At 40.2% G+C, this 22815-nt stretch overlaps 1 protein-coding gene across 2 annotated transcripts in view; it reads left to right on the top strand.

Annotated features, from left to right (window-relative positions):
* dag1 (dystroglycan 1) overlaps positions 1-22064 on the top strand; it is a 44202-nt gene extending 22138 nt beyond the window's left edge. For both annotated transcript variants that reach the window (XM_079807894.1, XM_079807893.1), the window contains exons 2-3: positions 11554-12084; positions 18254-22064. In XM_079807894.1, the coding sequence (XP_079664020.1) occupies positions 11755-12084; positions 18254-20536 (2613 nt within the window). In that variant the 5' untranslated portion in view covers positions 11554-11754 and the 3' untranslated portion in view covers positions 20537-22064. The remainder of the gene's footprint in view (positions 1-11553; positions 12085-18253) is intronic.
* The last annotated feature ends 751 nt before the right edge of the window (positions 22065-22815 follow it).

The raw sequence follows: 22815 nt of genomic DNA, 5'->3' as shown, positions 1-22815 counted from the left end.
ACTGGCTGTTTATTGGTTGAGTTGATGACAGTTCAACGAATCTGGACATGGGGGGGTGGGACTAATAATCAACAAACGTTTCTGTTTGGCTCAGGGGAACAACCTACATGTGTTTCCTTGACGAATCAATGCTGCAGATTTTGACGCATCCACGTTCACCATTGAACCTCTGAATAATCAATGTGATACTTCTGAAAAGCTGAGATTCTCCTCTTTACGGTGCATTTTACAGCATACAGATAATATTAGCGGTTTAAAAGTTATTAAACATTTTAGAATGCTAGTTATTTTTAGCCGCCGCCGGCTTTCTAGGTCTTTAAGGTTTAAAGGGATAGTTCACCCAAAAATGAAAATTAGCCCATGATTTAGTCATCCTAGGTATAAATGACATTCTTCTTTCAGACGAATAAAATCGGAGTAACATTACAAAAGTCCTGGCTAATCCAAGCTTTATAATAGCAGTAATTGTTGCTCTGTTTTTGAAGTCCATAAAAAATGCATCTGTCCGTCAAATAACGTGCTCCACATGGATCCGGGAGGTTAATAAAGTCCTCTTCTGAAGCCAATCGATGTGTTTGTGTAAGAAAAATATCCATATTTAAAACTTTATGAAGTAAAGTTTCGGCGAATCGCCTTCCGTATTCAATTTATGGAAAAAGTGCTTTGCCGTTCAAAAGGCTCATCAGACTTCACATAGACGCTCTTGAATTGCGAGAAGGCACTTTCAACACTTTTCCACGGAAGGCGATTGGCTGGAACTTTACATTATACCCCCCAGAGCCTTGTGGACCACGTTATTTGACGGACAGATGCATTTTTTTTTTTATGGACTTCAAAAACAGAGCAACAGTCACTGTCATTATAAAAGCTTGGAAGAGCAAGGACTTTTTTAATATAACTTAATATTCGTCTGAAAGAAGAATGTCATATACACCTAGGATGACTTGAGGGTGAGTAAATCATGGGCTAATTTGATTTTTTTTGGTTGAACTATCCCTTTAAGATGGTTGTTTTAGGTGATCAAAGTTGAGCAAATCTCATCAGACATGATTATAAAGGTCTCCCTACAGTGGACCCTCTTGCCCTATGTGAATTTTTTTTTCTTTTTTTTCTTCTTCCATTTAATGAACCAAATGTGATTTTTTTTTTTTTTTCAAAATTCTGAGACTTCAGACTTCAGGTTGCATTCTTGTCCCAGTATGTCAAGATCTCCAAAAAGACTGTCTAGATCACCCGAGGACAATCATTTCATTAAAGGTCCCGTTTTTCCTGTGTTTTTGAAGCTTTGATTGTGTTTACAGTGTGCAATAGAACATGTGTTCATGTTTCGCGTGTAAAAACAGTATTTTTCACACAATTTACTTATCTGTATACCGCTGTTTTCACTGTCCTAAAAACAGCTTGATTTCCTTATTCTATGAAGTCCCTCCTTCAGAAATACGTAACGAGTTCTTATTGTGCCAGCGGTTCCCGTGTTGTGATTCGACAGCAGCTTAGCGCACGTTGCCCGGAAAGGTCACGCCTCTTACCATAACGGGGAGATGCATGCGCTCAAAGTACAGCGTGCCTGGGAAGGCCAAACAAAGGTGATTTGACTCCGGGATGAAAATAACAGCGTCTCGACTACATGGCGACAAACACACTCTACGAACGCAACACTTCCTCTTCTCCACGTGGGAGAGCAACAAGTCCACGCCCCCTTTTTTTGCGTATTCTTGTGAGCGGAGGTTAGTCAACAAACCGTTCTATTGACGTCATTAAAGCAGGGAGTACAGGGATGTAGTCCAAACCGGCCATTTGCTGTAGGTTTTGAAAGGGAACTTCTGTTAAATAAAATATCTCGCTTGGCATTTAACTTTGAGCTTTATAATTTTACAGGTATTATTTATGCTCTAACAGCAACATTACACAATAACCAAAGTTTGAAAAATGGGATCACGAAGAACAGGACCTTTTAATTGAATCAATCAGACAACTCGCTATTGAACTTCTGAGAATACACTGTTGCCTGGATGAAGGCATCTTGAAGTACAGTATTTTAACTCTTTAGTGTCTTTAGGAGTTGAAACAATTTTTGTAAGTAGTGCTTTATCCTGAAAAGACCTTATCTTGTTACCTACAAATTCTGAGGATTTAACAAGTATGACCTTTTTTCGTAATCTCGTAATTGTTTTGTTGCTTTCAGATAATTACAGGCAAAGGAGGCAGCTTTAAAATGAAGCACAGTCAGTCTCTTCACAAGCCGTACTGCCATCTGAGAGAAATAGCTGACGACTGACTTTACCGAGTTTTAATCAAAGTGAACATGCGTTCCTTCTCGTTTGGGAAAGCGGCGCAATTCCCTAAATTGTTTCTCACGATTCATTTTAGCTCGTCATCAAATTAAAAACGCATTAGAGAGGTGAATAGCACCGCTACCCTGGCTTTTTTCACATCTTAAGCACAGAGGCATCAAACACTGCTTTCCATGCAAGATGCGAGCAGAAGAATCAAGTTATGTCATTCCTGCATGCCGCTATTATACGATAGCTTTGTTTTCACAGCTTCTAACGCGTTCATTGTTTATTAACACGATAAGAGAATGTGGGGGTGTACATAATTGCGACATAATCCATTTAAGAGCCTGGTTTTTAAAAACATATTTTGCAGTGGCCTCCAGGTGGGTGTTGAAACTCGAGATATAGTCACTGTAATAAGCCGGAGGCACTAAGACTCCCATTGTTGTAGGCATGCATGTGGGGTCAATAAGTCTTCCACACCCTTTTCTCAAGTATCGGGATGCTGACAGGTCGTCCGGTTCATGTTTGCTCTACAAGCATGTTTGAACCTGTGTTTTTGTGAGGGCACTTTCCTTAAAAAGGACCCTGGGTGTGATGGTCCACCCCCAGCTGTAGTCGGCCTGCCGATGGCTTTTAATATGTTTTGTTTCACTCTGTTATTTTAATATGGATTTACCCCATACTGCTTTTTCCTGTTGTGGACCACAAAGGCTCACCCAGACTCACTCATGCATCTCATGAATTGAATTGTTAAGGGACATAACATGGCCGCTGTTCTTGGCATGCCTTCACACTAGCATTTACTCTGCATTAGAGAACACTGCAAATTCATTGATTTTGATTTCAGGGGATGGTGAGTCACAAGAACATAGAAGAAAAATTAAATATGCCAGCATGCAACTAGTAGTTGCCCAGTGTTCCTTTCCTTCTAATAATTTTCCTACTGTCAAGGGATCAACCTTTCATGTAATTTTGAAATTGTGGGGTTTTTTTTAGGTCAAGATATGAATAATGGAAATTGATCAAATCATGCAATAAAATATTTATAAAAAAAATTCTGAAGTGCTAATAGCTTATTTTTATCTTGGCTGCATCCGTAAACCTAGGCAGCTGACTCGTGGCCTCGCTGCCTTATCAGACAATGGCTTGTAAAGCAGAGTTTGTGCATGAAGGCACCTCACAAAACTAATTTCGGACAGACTTCTTAGGCAGTGTAACCGTTTAATGATCTACAGCAAAATAGAGAGAGCTTTGGTGAGAACTAAACAAAAATGTAATTACTACAGTAGTAATTTCTCACTAGAAATGAAATCAAAAGTGTAAAATGTTGGTAAAAAAACGTACATTTACACACAAACTGACCAGCAAACGCAACCTTCGGACGCCATCTTTTTTTTCCCAGCTGACCTGACACAGAATGGAAAGCACAGGATTGTGGGATATCAAAGGCAACATAGTATATATTAGTGCTGGGCGGTATACCGGTTCATACCGAATACCGGTATTTATTTTTTTTATGATATGAATTTTGATGATACCGCAATGCCGGTATATGTCGCTTAAACAACGTTCGGAACGCGGCGCAGCGCGTCATTGTTTGAGAGGGGACCCATTTCATTGATGCACTATAGTAAGAGCAGTCAGAGCACAGCTGAGATTGCATCGACAGCCTATGGCTGAATCCTATACTCTTTCACTATTCCCTACGTTATCACTTTATTTGACGGAGTGAATGAAAACGAGTGAGTGAAGTCGGACAGCGTTGTGTGTACATCGGCTGTACACTCGTTATTGCGGTGCGATGTGGGATTGAATGAGTGCACTCAATAACGTCCACTAAGGTTTTGGACACCACTACAAAGTGCTTCCCCTCCAAATAGTGCTTTATTTGAGGTTATAGGGGGCGATCTCGGATTCAGCCCTTGATTACAGTGGAGAATTCAAACTGCACACGCCAGAGAGGGCAGTTTCTGCACGGAGCGCCGTGATTGGTTTAACAATGCTTACCACATGGATCATATAGCACTCATATAGACCGGAGCGAGCGCGTTTACATTTTTTATGGACATATTTCATATACTCTAGTGCTCTAGACATGAACCAGAAGCAAATATGCGCACATATTTCATCACGTCTTTTTAAAATGAAAGGTATGCACTGATTACACCGATACAACCGTATGTCTGATCACGAACGCGCTGACACGATGGATTATTCTGCTACACAAAAGACAATGATGTAAGTTAATAAATAAACTGACAATTCAAAGAAGAATGGGCAAAAAAGTTACTGCTTTATTCTTTCTGTGTTTAACTGATTTATGTCATTCGTTTAGAGAGTGCTCTTAAATGTATTGCAAATATCCGCGTTTCTCCTCGTTTTGGCAGTTTGTTGTTATATAGGGTTAGATTTTTAAAACGCTTAAGGTGCCCTCAACTCTGAGCGTGTTTGCAGGTCTGTGTTTTATTGGATGTTGATTAGCACAGCATTATTTTGTGGGGCTTTGTAAACCTGTATTAACTCTAGTGTGGAGTTTTCCTACAATATTCACTCACCATGACAGTAAAATCGCATTCTAGTCAATCTACTGCAGTATTTACTCTCTCAATCAGTAGAAAATGTGATTAACACCCTGTCATGCATGGGGGAAAAAAAATACCGTCATATACCGTGAAACCGATATAATTTAGAAAAATACCGTGATAAAAATTTTTGGTCATACTGCCCAGCACTAGTATATATGCTGCTTTCAAAAATCGATCAGATGAAGGCATCTCAGGAGACAGGAAGTAAAGCTAACATTAGATTTGGACATGCCTTGATGCCTTCCTACCTTCCTACCTTGAAATGTGTCCTCCGAAGGCAGCATTTTCCAGGTTTCGGACGCAACCCTAGTTATTCTCCGTTCTAAAATATTAAATAGTATCCTCAAAATTACTCTTCAAATTTACTCTGAAATCATTCTTTATAATTGCAGATCCATATAAAATGTTTTCTGCTAATATCTAATATCTGCTAATGAGCAATTGTAGAAGTCATAAATTACTGATTTAAAGGTGTGAGAACCGTCATTTTTAAATAGACAAACTTTAATTGTTTCAGTCAGCGTAAAATGAGGGGATGAGTTATTTCTTTTTATATCATTCACTGTCTTTGCTCATGTAAACTGGCCAAAGTCTGGGCTGCATTGGTGACTTTTATCCTGTTGCCAGGGCCGGCTTGGTTTTCCAGTCGTGAATGACTTCTGTAGCCAGCCTCTATCTTCTTTTCTTCATGCCCTGCAGTTGCCATTAATAGAAGGCTCAGCTATGTCAGAGCAGGGTGGGGAAGGAGTGCAGTGTGAAGTGGAGAAGGTCAGCTTTGAGCTGACCAGGGCTTAGGCAAAAGCGAGCATTCTGATTGGCTCCTGGAGGTTTTCCAGGGGCTGCGGACATCCAGGCTGACTGCTCACGCGTACAGCGTGCTATTGATGGCACCGTATCGGAGTCATTAATCACCGCAGTCTGTCTCTTCAGGGAGAGGCCCGCTCTCCGTTACTCAATCGCCAAATGAGGAGTGTGGTTATAACCTCTGACCCTGCTGAGGGTGCATACCTCACTATAATGGGAAAGACTTCAGGGTTCTGCTGAGGGACTCTCCGAACTAATACTATAACAGTGAGAGCATTGCAGGATTTTACTGTTTTGGCAGTACTTTCGGTTGGTAGCTATTTAAAGTCACGGTGTCAAATGGCTTGCCAACACCAGTGAGGAATATACAGACATGCAGTATGAATTGACCTAAGTGAGCTGTTGCCGATGGCTTCTAATGTAATTTGTAATTTAAAAATCAAGAGGGTGGCTTGTGCACACCTTTCTCAAGTTCTGCTCGGGTCCTTTCTACAATTCTGTATTACTATCTATTTGTGTTTGCGCACATACAAGAAACTGACAACATAAAGTCAAGGCAGTTTACTCCAAGGCAGTTTACTCTCCCTGCTTTTTTCTCCTGTTTGAGATCACCTTGCCTGTGGTCATATTCTCAGTTCTCAGCTTGCAGCATTTTAATTGTCGAATATTGCTTGAATTTTGTATTTTGCCAGGCTCTAGTTTTAAAATCCTGAAAAATAAACCTGACATTACCCTGTACTTCAGGTTACTGGGTTTTCAGTTGCTAATGTTTATTTATATCGTATTCTTCAGATCTCTTGCGGTGCATTTATATTTTAGTTGAGAGCTGTGAGCATTGGTAAATGTGTTTTTATGGCATCAACAGTGAATTCTGTATTTGTTCTGAGGTTTGAAAAAATAAGGTGTACGGGACTAGTCCATCCAGTCACAGATGAGTGCACAATTTTTCTCGAATCAACTAGGAGTTTGTTTGAGTAGTTTTTTTTTTTTTTTTTTTTTTACTAAATTAAGGTGGTCTAAAAAAGACACTTAAATTAGATAATTTTAAAAAAAAAGAAGACCGTTAAAAGTGTGCTGTTGGCACTTTGGCTACAAGTAAACATCGGTGTCTTGCTCGAACTGGAATGCGTGACTCAATGCCTTTTTATAAGCTTGTCCAATAGCATGGGTCCCTGGGGGGTTATGGACAAGGGGTGTCACCATGGTACCAGGGCAAAGGGCGCTCTCCCCCCTTTGCCAACTGAACTGTTGTCTGCAAACCTATTACTGCTTGCCCTCTCCCCCAACCTATATACATCCCTGTCAAATCCTAATCTCCCGGAGCGTCCAGTGGACTGTTTCAGGCCTCCAACACAATGGCCTTCTGTATTTTTGCTGGCGTGTAGGGACTGGCCTTCAGGATTCTCATTTTTTTTCCCACGCATGAAATGATTTCCATTTTGTCTTTTAGAGCAGAATGGTCCATTTCAAAGACTTCTCGGGTCACTTTGACTGCTGAAAGGGTCTGAGTCTATTGCCGTTGAGTCTGGCGGCAGGGTTCCTGTGACCAGTGCAGCTTCTTGATCAAGGGAGGAATGCTGTGATAGGCCCCTTTTTCCACCTTTTTGAGATCAGCCCGCCATTCCTGAGAGCTGAAAGGGCGTCTTTATCCGTAACCGGAGACAAGGTTTAAGTTCTTTCATGTACCTGCCAATTTCATCTGGCTCTTTGTGAACGCTCAATGGTGGGACTGTAGTGGAAAAGTGCGGAAAGCTGAAGAGGGTCATGCGACTGACTGTACCTCCAGCCATACCTGTCAGGATAAATGATGTGCGATAAGACTTCAGGCATTCTGCAGATTTCTAACCCGAGCCTTAAAAAACAACAACCTTTTTTTTAGGGATGCACCGATATGAACATTTTGGCCGATACCGATAACCGATAATTCTTAATATTTGAAAGCCGATAACCGATATATTGGCCGATAAATCTAAATACAAATTTTAATAAACTCTGAGAGCCTGATTACAAAAACAAAAGGCTCACCATTAAAAGCCATGTCCCAAACACTTCATAAATCAAACCTATACACTACAGTAGCCTATTTGAACCAGTGTGAGATTCCTTACCTTTTCAAATTAATTTTACACTCCTATGGCCAAAATTTTTTTTTTAACACTTTACAATAAGGTTTAATTTTTGTTAGTATTAGTTAACCAACAATGAATGAACAATACTTCAACAGGATTTATTAATTTTAGTTCATGTTAATCTCAACATATTCAGACCCAAAGTTGTGTCTTTTAACATTAGGTATGAACTGTGAATGGACTGTTACAAAACACAAACATTTTATTACTAAAAGAAACAAAGGTTATTGCTCTCTGTTTGTTCATGATAGTTAATGCATTAATAAAATGAGACCTTATTTGTAAAATGTTACCAAAAATTATATTGTCTAAAAAATAAAAATAATATACCTAAATAATGCAAACAAGTAATTGAACAGCATTACTTAGGCTGCATAATAAAGAATCAGAATGCAAGTGCATGAAATAACCTCCGCACAGACGATAAAGAAATGGTTTTAATCCAACCATATTGTTGATGGAAATGATACGAGAACAATAAAAGTGCTAATTATAAAAAATAATGCTTCTGTGTTTTTGAAAAAAAATATATGTTTAATATTACAGTAATAGTAAACATCTGTAATATTAGTCTAGTCTATTAGGAATAATGTTGCTGTTTGAGAGCGCGCTGAAGCTGGAGAGAATGAACGAACAACCATAAACTGAAGCGCTTAGAAGTTTAATTAACAACTAAACGCATCATATATGAGAACAATCAGATATTTATACAAAATAAATATAATATTACAACTTATATTAGCACAAAATCACGCATAGGTGAAGGGTTCTAACTCCTGTGGATGCTCTTCCCCTGTTTGAGAGCGTGCTGAAACTGAAGATGATCACCGGTACAGTGAAGCACTGCGGGTTATTGACTTAACCAAACACATCCTATATGACTTTAATCAGATGTTTATACTACAAAAACGTAATATTACGACTTACATATGCTTAAAATGACGCGAATGCACAAGCGAACTTGACTGTGCTGGTCAGAATGCGTTGTTGACGCTTCCCACAACCGCGCGCTGAAAAACAACTAAACCCAGAGAATTCACTACGTTTTATAACAGAAATATTCTCATTGCAGTGTTATGTTTAGGACAGTCCCAGTAGTTATTAATGCTGTGCATTTCTGTTTGAAATGCGCGCGCCGGTACAATGAAGTGCTTTACTGCATGGTTAATTAACTCAACCAAACGCATCCTATATGGGATTATATACACAAAATAATAAATATAATATTACAACTTACAATGGCACAAAAGGCTGTGAATGCACAAGCGAACTTGACTGTGCTCGTCATGAAGGTGTAACTCCGTGGGCGCGCGCTGAAGCTAAAGACCGGTACAATGAAGTGCTTTACTGCATCGTTTATTAACTCAACCAAACGCATCCTAGGCCTATATGATATTACATACACAGAATAATAATAAATATAATATTACAACTTACAATGGCACAAAAGGCTGTGAATGCACAAGCGAACTTGACTGTGCTCGTCATGAAGGTGTAACTCCGTGGGCGCGCTCTTCCCTCAACAAACGCGCTGAAACACAACGCTCTTTTACAGCCTATTCTATTATCATTATCATTTTATGTAGATTATAGAAGACTTGCGCTGCACATGTTGCACATAACTGTATTTTCCTTTTCGAAGTGATTCCAAACATATTTAGAGCAATTCAAACCCATCATGGTGGACAGCGCGTCCGTCTCAGCTGAAGGAAATAATACATTATCTATCGGCTTGACTATATCGGTCAAATTTTCTTATTGGACCGATAACGATAACATCAAAAATAATCATTTATCGGCCGATAACGATATGTTGCCGATATATCGTGCATCCCTACTTTTTTTCAGTTTCTCGTACTTAGTCAACAGTTCATGTCAAATAAGATTGACCTAATTTTAAAATGGGACAATTGGCTGCATTTGAGACATGTTTGGCAGGTTTTACAAACAAGCATGATAATCCGTCTGCGATTTATGGAATGTTTAAAGAGTGAATATTTTATTTTATTTGTATTTTATTTTTTTGTGTGTGTGTGTGTGTGTGATAGAGCCTGTGGTTTGTGTAGTGAGGTACATCAGCGGTCATTATAGATTATCCACTGGCATAATGAAAGTTCCTATTGGAAACTAACAAGTCAGGGACTCTTTCCAAATGACTCTCAACCTGAGAGCAAGCACAGATTAGAGTCGGACACTAAATCCCAATGATTAAATCTGTGGTGACTTGAAATGAATAGCTTAACGAACTCAATGGATCTGATTTGAACTTATTTTTAATTGAAAATCTATGGAGAAAGCATCCCAGCAGTTTGTCAGGAATTGATCCTTGGCCTGCACATTGTGGAGTAAATATGAAATGTTTTGTTAAACATTCTGAAATTCCTGCTCATAACCTGAAAACACACCTTATGTTCTATCTCCACATCACAATGTTATTCCTCTCTGTAGTATCCATGTTTTTCTGTCAACCATGTGTCTTTGATTTTCAGTTGATGCCTTTTTAAACATTCAAAGACAGTGTTTTGTTGGCATCTGGCTGAGACCGCAAAACAAACCTGACTTTGAAAATGATTGTTGATTTATTTGGACTTTATCTTTCCTGCTGGCATTCAGAATGATAGCAAGTTAGGCCTACAGTGTTGTTGTTCCGGAGTCTTCTGAAGAACCTCCTCTCGAACCCCCACCGAACACAGGGAGCGTGAGAGACCGCCCCACCCCTCTCATATCCGCTTCCCTCGTTCATAGGTTGGACACGAGGACTTGAGAGCAGTTCTCGGGGGAAATCAGCTGCATTGTATGGAGCTGCTCCCTCTTCAAATGCATAAAATCTCCAGCCCACCCTGCACTAAACCCATCCCTCTTTTCACCGCAGGCTTTTTCTTCTTCCTCTCTGAATGAAAGACCTGCATGAATAACAAACCTCTAGAGTGTAGAGCTCCCCCCCCCCCCATGAGACAATTCAGATTGTGTGCATTCCTCTGAAGCGTTTGAACCGGTCGGTCGCTATGGACTGACCCCCTGTCTCCGACCATTTCTTTCGACACTCATGGAGCAGGTTACTCTGCCAGTGCAGGGTGTTTTTTCATGGGCATGTTTGGTGATGAATGAGGCAGAACGGGAATGAAAAGCACAGTGTGAGAGGAGAAAAGGGAGAGAAAGCTGTGAATGGTAATCAGATTAGTCTTGATCCACCTGTGTATGTGTGGGTAAGCAAGCAGTGCGAAACATCAGCATTGGCAGAGACCGAAGATCTGGCTTATACCATTAACCTAAAGTGATTTACGGCACCGCCATGATACGTTACTTATTAGATACCTTGGTCTGTATTTTAAATTGGTCGTGATCTAATTGACTAATCGACTTGTCATTTAACAATCACCTAGTGGAGTAGTAAGGTCAACAAGTTTGTTTTGCCTCAAAAATAAAACAAAAATTGCTTTAATAATGCGTCGCAAGTCCTCTGACTTCTGTTTTAGTCTGCTGCATCTAGCTATTTTCAAACGCAAGAATGTGTCTTACATAAACGGCCCCTCAGAAACTGAGGGTCAGGTACTCCTGAAATGTAGGTGGTCAGGTCAACCCTAACAAATGTGTAGTTTTGCACATCTCTAGCTTATACCAGTAACCCATTTCAGGCTGTTTGCAACACCAACATGATATATAACTCTTAAGATGCATTGGTCAGACATGTCAGTGTTCTCTTTTTCTATTGAAATGCTTGTTAATGAATTCCTCTCTTTCTATTTCTTAACACAGGTCTTAGAGGCAGCCCCTTGACTATGGGATTTCAAGACTACTGAGGGCACTTTCACAAAAGGAGGGAAAAGAGGCGTAATCGAGAACAAAAGGAGAGGATTGAGCTTTTGAAAAGAGGATCAGTTCTTTCGGACTCTGTGGGGTGCATGCTGCCCCCTCAACTGGACGTCCTCTTTTGTGCGAGAGAAAATAAAAGCAGGCATGCGCAATAAACTGAAAGAGTTCCGGGATGGGGGACGCCCCATGCTGGGGCAGAGGGACAGGACTCTTCTGGTGCTGCTTATTGCAATGGTGCTGACAGTAACGGAAGTGCGGGCTTCCTGGGATCAGAACCCCTTGGAAGTTCTAGGTGATGTAAGGCAGCTGGAGGCGTCTATGCACTCTGTGGTGCTGTCGGACCTACGCGAGGCAGAAGCAGCAGTTGTGTCCGTGTCGCAGCCCAACGGCTTCCCAGACTCCTCGGCGGTGGTGGGCAGGGTGTTCCAAATGCGGGTGCCCATCAAAGTGAAGGACTCAAGGGGCATAGTAAAGGTGAGAAGCGCTTCCTTCAAATTGCATGGCATCCTTCAAAATGTGTTGCAAATGTATGCAAACAAATTTGTCCTCTGGTGCTCAGCGGATCGTCCCTGGTATATCAGATAGCGCCACATCAACACTCCCCAGCCAATGTACTCAGTCAGTGCAAAAGACGTGACTTTGCCCCAAGCACTGCTCAAATCTTATTCTACGCTTTCCTTATGACTGATGGACCATAAAATGTGTTGGTCCCTGTAATAACGCAATACTACTTGCAAACACGTGGTCTGCATGCTTGATGGCATAGTGCTCTCTGGGAACTGCGAGCATAGGGTGCACTTTACATTTAGATCAACAGCATAAACAAATCTGTTTGTTTAACATAATTTTGTGAGGGCATGGTATTTATTTTCTGCTTTTTTGTTACAATTTATTTTTGTGTTACAGTTGGTGCCTCAATTGGTTATATGTATAAACCCCAAGAATGTGTGTGTATATCTTCTGTCAGCTAGCACTTCTTGCTTTTCTGAAAACCAATCAATGCGCTAATGGTACAAACACAATGCAGCCCTGACCAGGCATCTTTTGTTGACCACCCAACAGTTGATGAGACATTTTTAACCAACCAGTCCATGTCAACTGTTGTTAAAAGCGTGACCTCTGTCTGAATCTGTTCATTGTGTTTCTCTGTCCCGTCTAAATGTTGGGCGGCTCTCCCTGGCCTTCTGTGTAATCCTACATTCACTGGATCATTTCTGCCCTGTCAAGCGCATTTTTTAAGTTGAAACCACAAACCCCTTTGTGCACTTTGGAAAATCTGTCTTGACAGCTGTGCCAAAGAATCTAACGCCTAACAGTTAAAGCTGCCTACAGCTGTTCCCTTCCATAGCCATTCAGACCTGTCCAGACTAATAGCCTACGATGAACTTCCCCTTTCCTTTCTTAACAGCATTTAGAATCAGCTTTGCAAACTATAAATAATTTTGAAGTCTCAGAAAAAGTAGAGAGCCAGGACAAAAATGAATTACAAATACAGAGCAGTGGTGGTATGTGCAATCTGCAACAAAAACTTGCCATTGCAATGGTAAAGTGTTTAAGATTATCAGAGACTAGCTAAAAGGTTGCTTGGTAGTTGCTTAATAGCTCAAAATAGATAGGGATGCACCGTTACAATACTCTGTAATGGAATTGGCTCTGCTGCCTTTTTTCCATAAAAATTTACTAGTATCTGTCCTTTGCATCATATCTTGTTGCCCCGTTAAAATGCTTTGTGATGCTTTTAAAATAAATGTCTTCATTTTATAGTACTTATTTTCTACCAGTTGTTTCTATATATATATATATATATATATACAGTTCAGCGCATCCTTATAATTATAATATAAATATGGCTTCAATATAACATTTTTCATCATCAACAGAAAAAAATATCACATTGCTTTATAATAGGGATTTTTTTTTTTTGCCTGCTTTCTACAATTAAGCATCTACAGTATATATTTTTGTATAAAATTGGTTACTAAAATATATAATAGAAAATAGTCACTGTACTAAAGCAAATGTATGTATTTTTTGGTAAATATGAATTAAAAAAAAAGTATCATTTAATTAATATCTTAAGTGAACATGTTAACTAATGACAGCCCTAAAAATAAATGTTCTTTTTGTCATTTCTCCGAATTTTTTAGCACCCCCCCACGGCCCCTTGGGGATCCCTGGACCCTGGTTCAAAAACCTAAACTGAAAATCATAGGAGATTTTGAGTATCTTTCACGTTTAGGCTTAACAGGGAAATATGTATGGGCAATAGTAATAGCTTGCTTGCCTTATCAATCACAAGGTCTCTTGTTTTAAAATTTCACTTAATGTGCAATATTTTTTTACTTTTCTTATATTATAATTGGTGTATAGTATTGCAGTTGGTCTTTGCCGTTACTCCTATAATATCTTAAGTCAGTCCTGTCCAAAGCTCTCTTTTCACACCAGACCCATCAGCATGATTTCCACGAAATACTTGGACCCTCAGATATTCATAAATAACCTACTGTGCAAAAAGATCCTTTTGAAGTTTCTGACCTACTTCATGCTTTTAAATTTCTAGCCTCCATTTTATCAAAAGGAACCAAGGGGATATACTTAAAAGAGAGAAAAGCCAAGCTCATCTTAAAAACATTCCTTTGTACTGTTTTGAACACAAATAAAAAAGCACAAAACTCTAAATGCCAACGCCAATTGACAAATGCTCAATCATCTCAATAAATAGAGGCAGCTCTTTTAGTTGCTGCTAATGTCGTTTCTGTTTGAACGAAAGAAACAGCGAGCTTCTCTCTCCCTTGTCCTTTCATTTCTCTGAATTCCTCTCCTCCTGCTCCTTCACTCTCGTCCGTGATGGCAGGATTCTTCGTATTCTCCCCAGCCCCTCCCTTTTTCAGCACAAAGACTGGCACTGAAACCTAATTAGCCACAGCAGTGAGGCAGTGGAAAAGTTGTATTCCTGCAGCTGATAATAAAATGGCTTTGGAAATATGAGTCACTTTATGTTGACTGGGAGACGTATGTAACACAAGATTGCTCCGTTTAGTTCTTGTGGATGCATATTCACGTTTTTTTGTTATGATACTGTCTGCATAGCAACCAGCTTTTGCGGTGCCAGTGTCATTGCAGGCTAGAATTACTCTGCCGCACCACTGCCCTTTCACAGTCTTTATGCAGTCTCGACAAGCCTTTCGTTTTCAGAAAAAAAGGCCCTATAATTCCTCATTTTAGGTGGGTTTGGAAACAAAGGGAGCAAAACACAGCCCTCGGCTTGTGTGAATGAATCGACAGAGGAACCTGCCGTGTGGTTCCTGTTATGTCCACTAGAGGGCAGTTACAGGTTAACTAGTTAAGTGTCCTTGACTGTTCTCCTTGTGATTTGTTTCAGGAAATGGAGCTCTTTGGATTTATACCATAAATAAGCCCCTCTTTTAGTATTTATCCCTCTTTATTCAGGGTCCTTATTTTGCAGAAGTCCCGGTAGGTCCTGTCAAATAGGTCCCATGTTGAATTCAAATGTCGAGTTACTGCATATAGCCATCTCCACCTGTCCGCCACAAATGACACAGCCCAAGGAGCTGTAATTTTCCCTCTTTCATAACGTGACCGTGTTTCAATACCGATCCACGTCAAAGAATACTGCTTGCCATTCATGAGTTTTATCTTCACGGCCCTTTTTTTTTCCTCTGCACATTTACTGTTTTCTCCTTTGTTCATGCTTGTTCCGCAGCATGGATCAAAAGCTGACATTCCCTCCTCACCGAATAGCAATTTAAAGTTTTGTTATAAACAAACAGCAGCTCTCCTGGTGAGCCTTTATTCTGTTACCTTTTCTTTCCCTGTCTGAAAAATGTCAGCAAACAGAATCGGCATTCATTTGATAACTTTCATTTACCTAGATGAAGGTAGAAGAAATGGACCGCCATTGGCAACTTGAAGCCTGTTTTGATTTCTGCTACACAGGCAGCTCCGTCGCACATTTTGCAAATCCCTCTCTCAAGTGACCTGAACACACCCCACATTTCATTTGTAATTTTCGGCAGAAAAATGGGTCATGTTCCACAGTCCGCTGAAAAAGGCCTGCCGTTTCCCCTAGGTAAGAGTGGGTTATTTTCAAAGATCGCTCTATCGTCATTCTGTCTCAAAATTAGGAGTGCAAATGCTTGGCTCCTGAAAATGTAATGGGTCTTTATTTAAAGAAGCATGTGTAAAAGTATTCAGAGATATGAGTAGAGTCGCATACATTTTTAACCAAAGAAAAGGGGTTAGTTATTTCTTGTAAACATCTGCTTGGTCAAACTAAAGGGCTCTTCAAATGTTCAGGCCGGTTCCCCCACCGCCTCCTTTGTCTCCATTTCTCTCTAATATCACAAAGACATGCCTGAGCCTACTCCTTCAGAACTATGAATCTTATCTTTTCAGCTGTCTTCATATCCCAACAATGGGATCTATTCTTGCTGCACACTCCCCCACAAGCATGCTCTAACAATGAGCGGCTTTATTCGACCCACAACGAAGGGAGTTTCGATTCATCCATGTAATTCCTTAATTTCAGGGGGGAAAAGTTTATTCTTCTCATCAGGTCTTTTAAGATTTTAATATTACAACCCTATCACTGAGGGTTCATCTAAAAGGAAAATTCTATCATCAATTGCTCAGTCATGTTGCTCCACACCTTCTTGACTTTTTCTCTTGTGAAACACAACAGGTTTTGGCCATTCATATTCCTTGTATGGAATAGTTTTCATTTTTAGGTACCTTGGTTTTGTGGCCCTGGGATCTGTAAAATAAATATTTTCTTTCCCATTCTACATGTGCCATTCAGAAGCATTCCGACAGGCTTGCAGCAGCAATTGAAAAATGAAAGATAAAACAACTCCCTAATATTCTTGTTGTTGACATTCTCTCTGCACTCTTTTCTGCCTTTCCTTGCTTTCTTCACTTAAGTCAAGAGAAACATGCCTTTGGCAGAAGTTATACTGTCTTTAGTGTGGGTTGCATGAATCATCAGTGGAAACTATGTGGTTCCCTAAATGTCAGTGTGTGTGGCAGTGGCTGTGTGCGTTTCCACTGATGCTGTAGTTTCAGAAGAAAAAGACTTGCCTTAACCTTCCGTTTTATTCTAAACCAAGGTCTGAAAAGGCACCAAAAGTAGACACATGCCATCTGTACCATATGTTTCATTGCAGAAATGGTATCAATTTGACTATAAACAGAATATGTAAGGTATGTTTTGTCAATGCTGTACGTCTATAAGATTTTGCTGTGGGGTTTTTTTGCAGATAATGAGGTGAAAAGTAAATATAGATTCAGTGGCATTGCTGAATCAATTCTCTAATTGAAGGATAATTCCACAATTGATCGTAGTTTGACACATTCTGTAATTGATAGCTATGGCCTATTTCTGTGTTTTATAGGAATAGTTCACCCAAAAATAATATTCTGCCATTATTTACTCATTTGCCATTTCAGCTCATTTTGTATTCCATGACTGAAAGAAAGTCAAACAGAGATGTTTAGCAGAATGTTCATGCCACACTTTTCCATACAATGTAAATGAATGCGGGTGGACATCAAGACTGGGGAAAAAAAGCAGTCAATGCAAGTTACACGATAACCTAGTATGATGAAAACTAAATTGTACTTTATGGTTTATGGCCCCTCTTGAGGTGCCATATTTTAAAACATGCGGAAGCAAATAGGATTTGAGGGCTGTGACTGTAAATGATGACAGAATTGTAATTTTTGTGCGCGCTAACCCTTTAAACCCCCAAAGTACCACTGTTCTGTGCAAGCCAAATACCATTTGAAGTGCTGCAGTGTTGATGTTTCAAGCACACTATCAATCAACAAGACTATAGATCAGCCTATAATTAGACTCCCACCTGAATTATTAATGTCTCTAAGCGATCAAATAGGTTCACAGTCAAACTTGCACACATGCTCTGACTGGTAGATGGGAATATTCAAAAGCAGGATTGCGAAAGGCAGAGAGGGGTGTAGTTCTGGTGGATTTTTGTGTCTAAAACTTTGAAGCCTGTCAATTGAAATTAAAAAGCCCAACTGCTGATGCCACCGCTCCCTTAGTGACTGTTATGTACTGGTTTGAGTTTTAATGACCCAACTCATGGGCACTGGCTCTACATAATGTATGAACCAGGATTTATTAACAATCAAATTAAGGGGCTGGGAGGAAAGGATGTATTTTTGAAGTCTCTCTTTGCAAAGAGACTTGTGTTAATGGATCATCGCAATGCCATTGATTCATTATTGGTTATTTTTGACTGAGCGCTCATTGAATGGTTCTCCAGCTGGTGGAGAATCTCATGCCGCAGGGAGCTCTATGCCACCCTGAGAGCACTCATTCATTATAGTCTTCTCTCCTTCTCTCTTACTGAATTTGAAGATACTGAATTCATGTTCACAACCAGGAAAGATTGAATACAAAAACTAAAAATGATGTATCATTTGAGAACGACAACTTGGATTCATATGATTAGTCACATTATAAAGTGGGATTTTCTTTCAGGTTTTACATGTTTTACTTGGCAGTGCATATCTGGCATCACTGTAAGCTCATTTGTCTTGTTAAATTTCAGATGCGAGTCATTCAGTTGCAGTAATCGTTATTTCTCCTCCCATTTTACAGATCACAGAAGCAAGCAAGGATGTGCTCCCAGCATGGTTGCATTGGGATGCAGAGAGTGGCACACTTCAAGGCCTTCCTCTAGAGACAGACAAGGGCGTTCACTACATATCTGTTTCTGTTTCCAATGAGAGCCAAGTCTCCCAAAGCCCAGATGTGTTCTCCATTGAGGTGCACCCAGAGGAGCATGCTGATACAGACCCTTTTCACCTTGCAATCCAGCAATCAGCCAGCAATGATGTCCAACCTTTCATCTGTGGCAATGAGGAGCCTGTTACTGTGCTTACCGTAATTTTGGATGCTGACCTCACGAAGATGAGCTCAAAGCAGAGGGTGGAACTACTTGCCAACATGAAAAAGTTCTCTGGCATGGGGCTTCAGCACATGAAGATTTTGCCTGTGGTCAACAACCGTTTGTTTGACATGTCTGCTTTCATGGCAGGACCAGGAAATGCCAAGAAGGTGGTTGAAAACGGAGCCCTTTTGTCCTGGAAACTTGGCTGCAGTCTGGATCAAAGCAGCATTCCTGATATTAGTAGTGTTCAGGTTCCAGCGAAAGAGGGTACCATGTCTGCACAGTTGGGGTATCCTGTCGTTGGATGGCATATCGCTAACAAAAAGCCCCATGTACCCAAAAGGGTGCGAAGGCAGCTCAACAACACCCCCACTCCCATTCCCTCATTACTCCCACCAACAGCTTACCCTGAGCCCCCCATCCGTATCGTTCCCACACCAACCTCTCCTTCTATTGCTCCTACCTCAGAGAGTTCTGCCCCTCCTGTTCGTGGTCCTGTGCCACTTCCTGTGAAACCTACCATTCGAAACAAAGATCCTATTGCCTACACTCCAACCTTTGGCCCCCCTCAGCCAACACATGTAATGGATACCACCAGCACTATCGGCATCCAGCCCACCATGACCAGGCCTGTATATGTTGGAGCCTCTGTGACCCCAGCAACACCCACCACCAGGAAACCAACAAAAAGACCTGGAAAGAAACCCAAGACAACACCAATACCAAAAGAACCCAAGTCCACCACAGCCAAGCCACCAAGACGTACCACTCCCTTGGTTATTGTACTTGATGGCAATATAAAACCCCAGCTGCGTAACCCAATTGATCAGGTAAATGCCTACGTTGGCACCTACTTTGAGGTGAAGGTTCCATCTGATACATTTTTCGACAAAGAGGATGGAACTACAGATAAGTTAAGGCTCACCTTGCGCAAGGACAGTGATGTGGTTGGGGATGATTCCTGGATACAGTTCAATAGCACCAGTCAGTTGCTGTATGGATTACCAGACCAGGAGCACGAAGGAAAACATGAGTATTTCATGCAAGCGACTGACAAAGGAGGTCTATATGCAATAGATGCCTTTGAGGTTCGTGTCAATCGCTGGGGAACCAGTTTTAAGTCCCCGGTGTTGTTTACTGCCGTGTTTGACGGGGATGCACGTACAGTCACCAGTGACATTCACAAGAAGATCCTTCTTGTCAAGAAACTGGCCCAGTCTTTCGGTGATCGTAACAGCAGCACTGTCACACTGAAGAACATCATCAAGGGCTCCATCATAGTGGAATGGACCAACAACAGCCTTCAGCAAAACCCCTGCCCAAAAGATCAAATACATCATTTGAGCAAAAAAATATCTGATCCTGAGGGTAGACCCTCTTCACAATTCAGTCATGCCATGTTACCAGACTTCAAGGCATCAAATATCACTGTCAGAGGCACAGGAAGCTGTCGTAACTACATGTTTGTACCGTTAGGTGAGATCCCAGATCCTACCCTATCTCCTGTTACTCCTGCTGTGGGCGCGGGAAGACAGAGCACTGATGATGTTTATCTCCACACCGTCATACCAGCAGTGGTGGTTGCAGCTATTTTGCTGATTGCCGGAATCATTGCCATGATTTGCTATCGCAAGAAGCGCAAGGGCAAGCTGACTATAGAAGACCAAGCAACTTTCATCAAGAAAGGAGTGCCCATTATTTTTGCGGATGAGCTCGATGACTCTAAGCCACCCCCATCTTCCAGCATGCCCCTTATCCTTCAAGAGGAAAAGCCTCCGCTTCCTCCACCAGAGTATCCCAACATGGCCAGTCCAGAGACAACACCTCTGAACCAGGACCTTTTGGGAGAGTACACTCCTCTACATGATGAGGATCCTAATGCCCCTCCCTACCAGCCACCACCACCCTTCTCTGTCCCAATGGAGGGGAAAGGATCCCGCCCTAAGAACATGACCCCGTACAGATCTCCACCCCCTTACGTGCCACCCTAATGTTTGCTGAAACCTCCGGAGCAGGAGGATGGGGAACTTTTTTTAGTTCCACACCAGTGTGTTGTCTCTTTGCATTATGGGATTTTTAGAAGGGGGGCGCTGCAAATCGGGGTTTTGGGTTTGAATGTGATGGGATGGGATGTTTTTTGTTAAACAGGATTCTTAAGGAGATGTGGGAGGGTGGGGTGAGTGAATAGTCTGCAAAGGACAGCAAGAACAACCTCAGCCTCTGACTACTCTGGTTATTGCTAAACTGTTGGGGATGTACCCTCCAGTCCTGGCGCTTTTGTGTCTAGATGGGCTTTTTGACTAATTATTGGTTTTGTTTTATTTTATTTCTTTACTTTTCTTTTGTTTTATTTTTCCTTTTTCGACTCAGAATCAGAACTCCTTGCCTAACAGCACTCTTTCTATCTTCTGAATTCGTTAATCTTGAATAATATAAGCGGACACTAAAGCTGACTGCAGGTGCAAATGTTTCATAGAGAAATTCAATAACAGAAGGGGAATAAAAGAATGGCCTTGAGAGACTTGGACAGCCATGCAGCCAGTTTTGTGGGATGTCGATTCATTATGGTTTTGCCTTTTAACACAAAATTAAACTGTTTTTATTGTTATTCACATGTCTAGTTAAATCACTACAAGAAGAGGTAGCCAAAACGAAAGATTTGTTTAATCCACTGTATATTTGAAACTTATGCTAGAACATCTTTAATTTTTATTATATATATTTTTATTACTTTTTTTTAAGTATCACACTGAGAACACTATTTTCCACCCCTCAAAATAATGCTAAAAATATATTAAATCACTGAGTGAGCATATCGCAGCGTGTGTTCTGACTTGAGATATGTGCTATATATTTTCTTGCCAGCCATGTGAAACTTTTGCAGGAGGTAATCTCATGAGTGAGTCGTCTATGCAGATTCTGCTTTTGACCTGACAGGCTGAAGCCCAGTATTGATCTCACTTAATCATATTTCCCATAGGTCATGAAGAAATCTTGTGATTTTCTTTTTTTTAATTGGATCTACAGGTTGACGGGGTCTTCGCGTCCTTAATTCCCTCATAAAACAGCAGGAACAATGTTCAGCACCCTCAAGTCAAAACCACCAATATACTGTTTCACCAGTTAAACTCAAGCTACTGACAGTCATTGAGACAGATTGCTCAATTTCAAAGACTTGATTTAATCAGAACAAGCTCTGGTTTCAGATGATTTGTAGTTTCTTTTTCTTTTCTTTTTGTTGTTGTTTTTAAAAAAATATATATATATTTCAGTGATGATTATGGAGTATATGCCTTGGATCCACTCAAAATAATTCTAAATAAAGACTGAAGATTTTGATAATGGTGACCCATCCTCTACACAACGGCATTGTTTATTAAATGTCATGTCATAATTATATATATATTTGCAGTTGAATGCCATATTTTGCCTTGGTGGTATCGCAGCAAGTGTCTTCTGTACATAATATTCTGCCTGTGGATATAACTGTATTTATAGTCCAAACGTGTGTAAATCAGATATGGTAAAAAAAGAAATAGAGAAAAAAAATATTACCGTTTGTTTTAGATGAGGGGTGATTATTTTTATATATATATATATATATATAGTGATGGTTATTAAAAAAAATATTTGCGCAAGACCTGGAATAGGAGGAGTGAAAAGAACTGGTTTCATTTACAAAATCATCAAAAAAAAAAAAAGGAAAAAAAAAAAGATTGATTAAAATCACGATCTAATTTTTTTATACAGTTTTTGATACAGCCTCAAATTGTTTAAGAACAATAAATATATAGTGTACTGCAATTTGTAAATCTTTAGTCTTGGTAATTGAGTTCATTATATAGCTTTTTCTCATCAGTCTTTTTTTTTAGGTTGTTTTCTTTGTTTGCGTTAAATTTATTTAACAAAAATAGAAAAGGCGGACTGTGTTGTCGGGAAAAATGTTGCCCTTTGTAATAGTTTTTTTCTGATTCGTGTGATAAGCTCATTTGTTTTGAGGTTTGATTTCAAAAGTGACATTTGCAATAATAAAGGTGTGGCGTAGTCACGGCTGGTCAGAATGAGTAGTGTGCAAGATATGTGTGATACCTCCTCAAGTCTGACAACTCAAGATGACTGAATTGTTTTGCCATGTAGGGTTATGTATGGATGTACTTTCGGGTGTAATCGTAACTCGTTTTTTAATGCTTCCATTTAGCCTTTATAGATTTATCAGTAAACCAAAATCCATGGAGGTTTGAGTTCATGTTTCTTTAGTACATACCAGCAG

Source organism: Gobio gobio, assembly GCF_949357685.1.
Source record: "Gobio gobio genome assembly, chromosome: 24".
In the NCBI taxonomy this organism is placed as follows: domain Eukaryota; kingdom Metazoa; phylum Chordata; class Actinopteri; order Cypriniformes; family Gobionidae; genus Gobio; species Gobio gobio.
The sequence above is the reverse complement of the archived record's forward strand: the minus strand, read 5'-3'. Positions and strand labels throughout refer to the sequence as shown.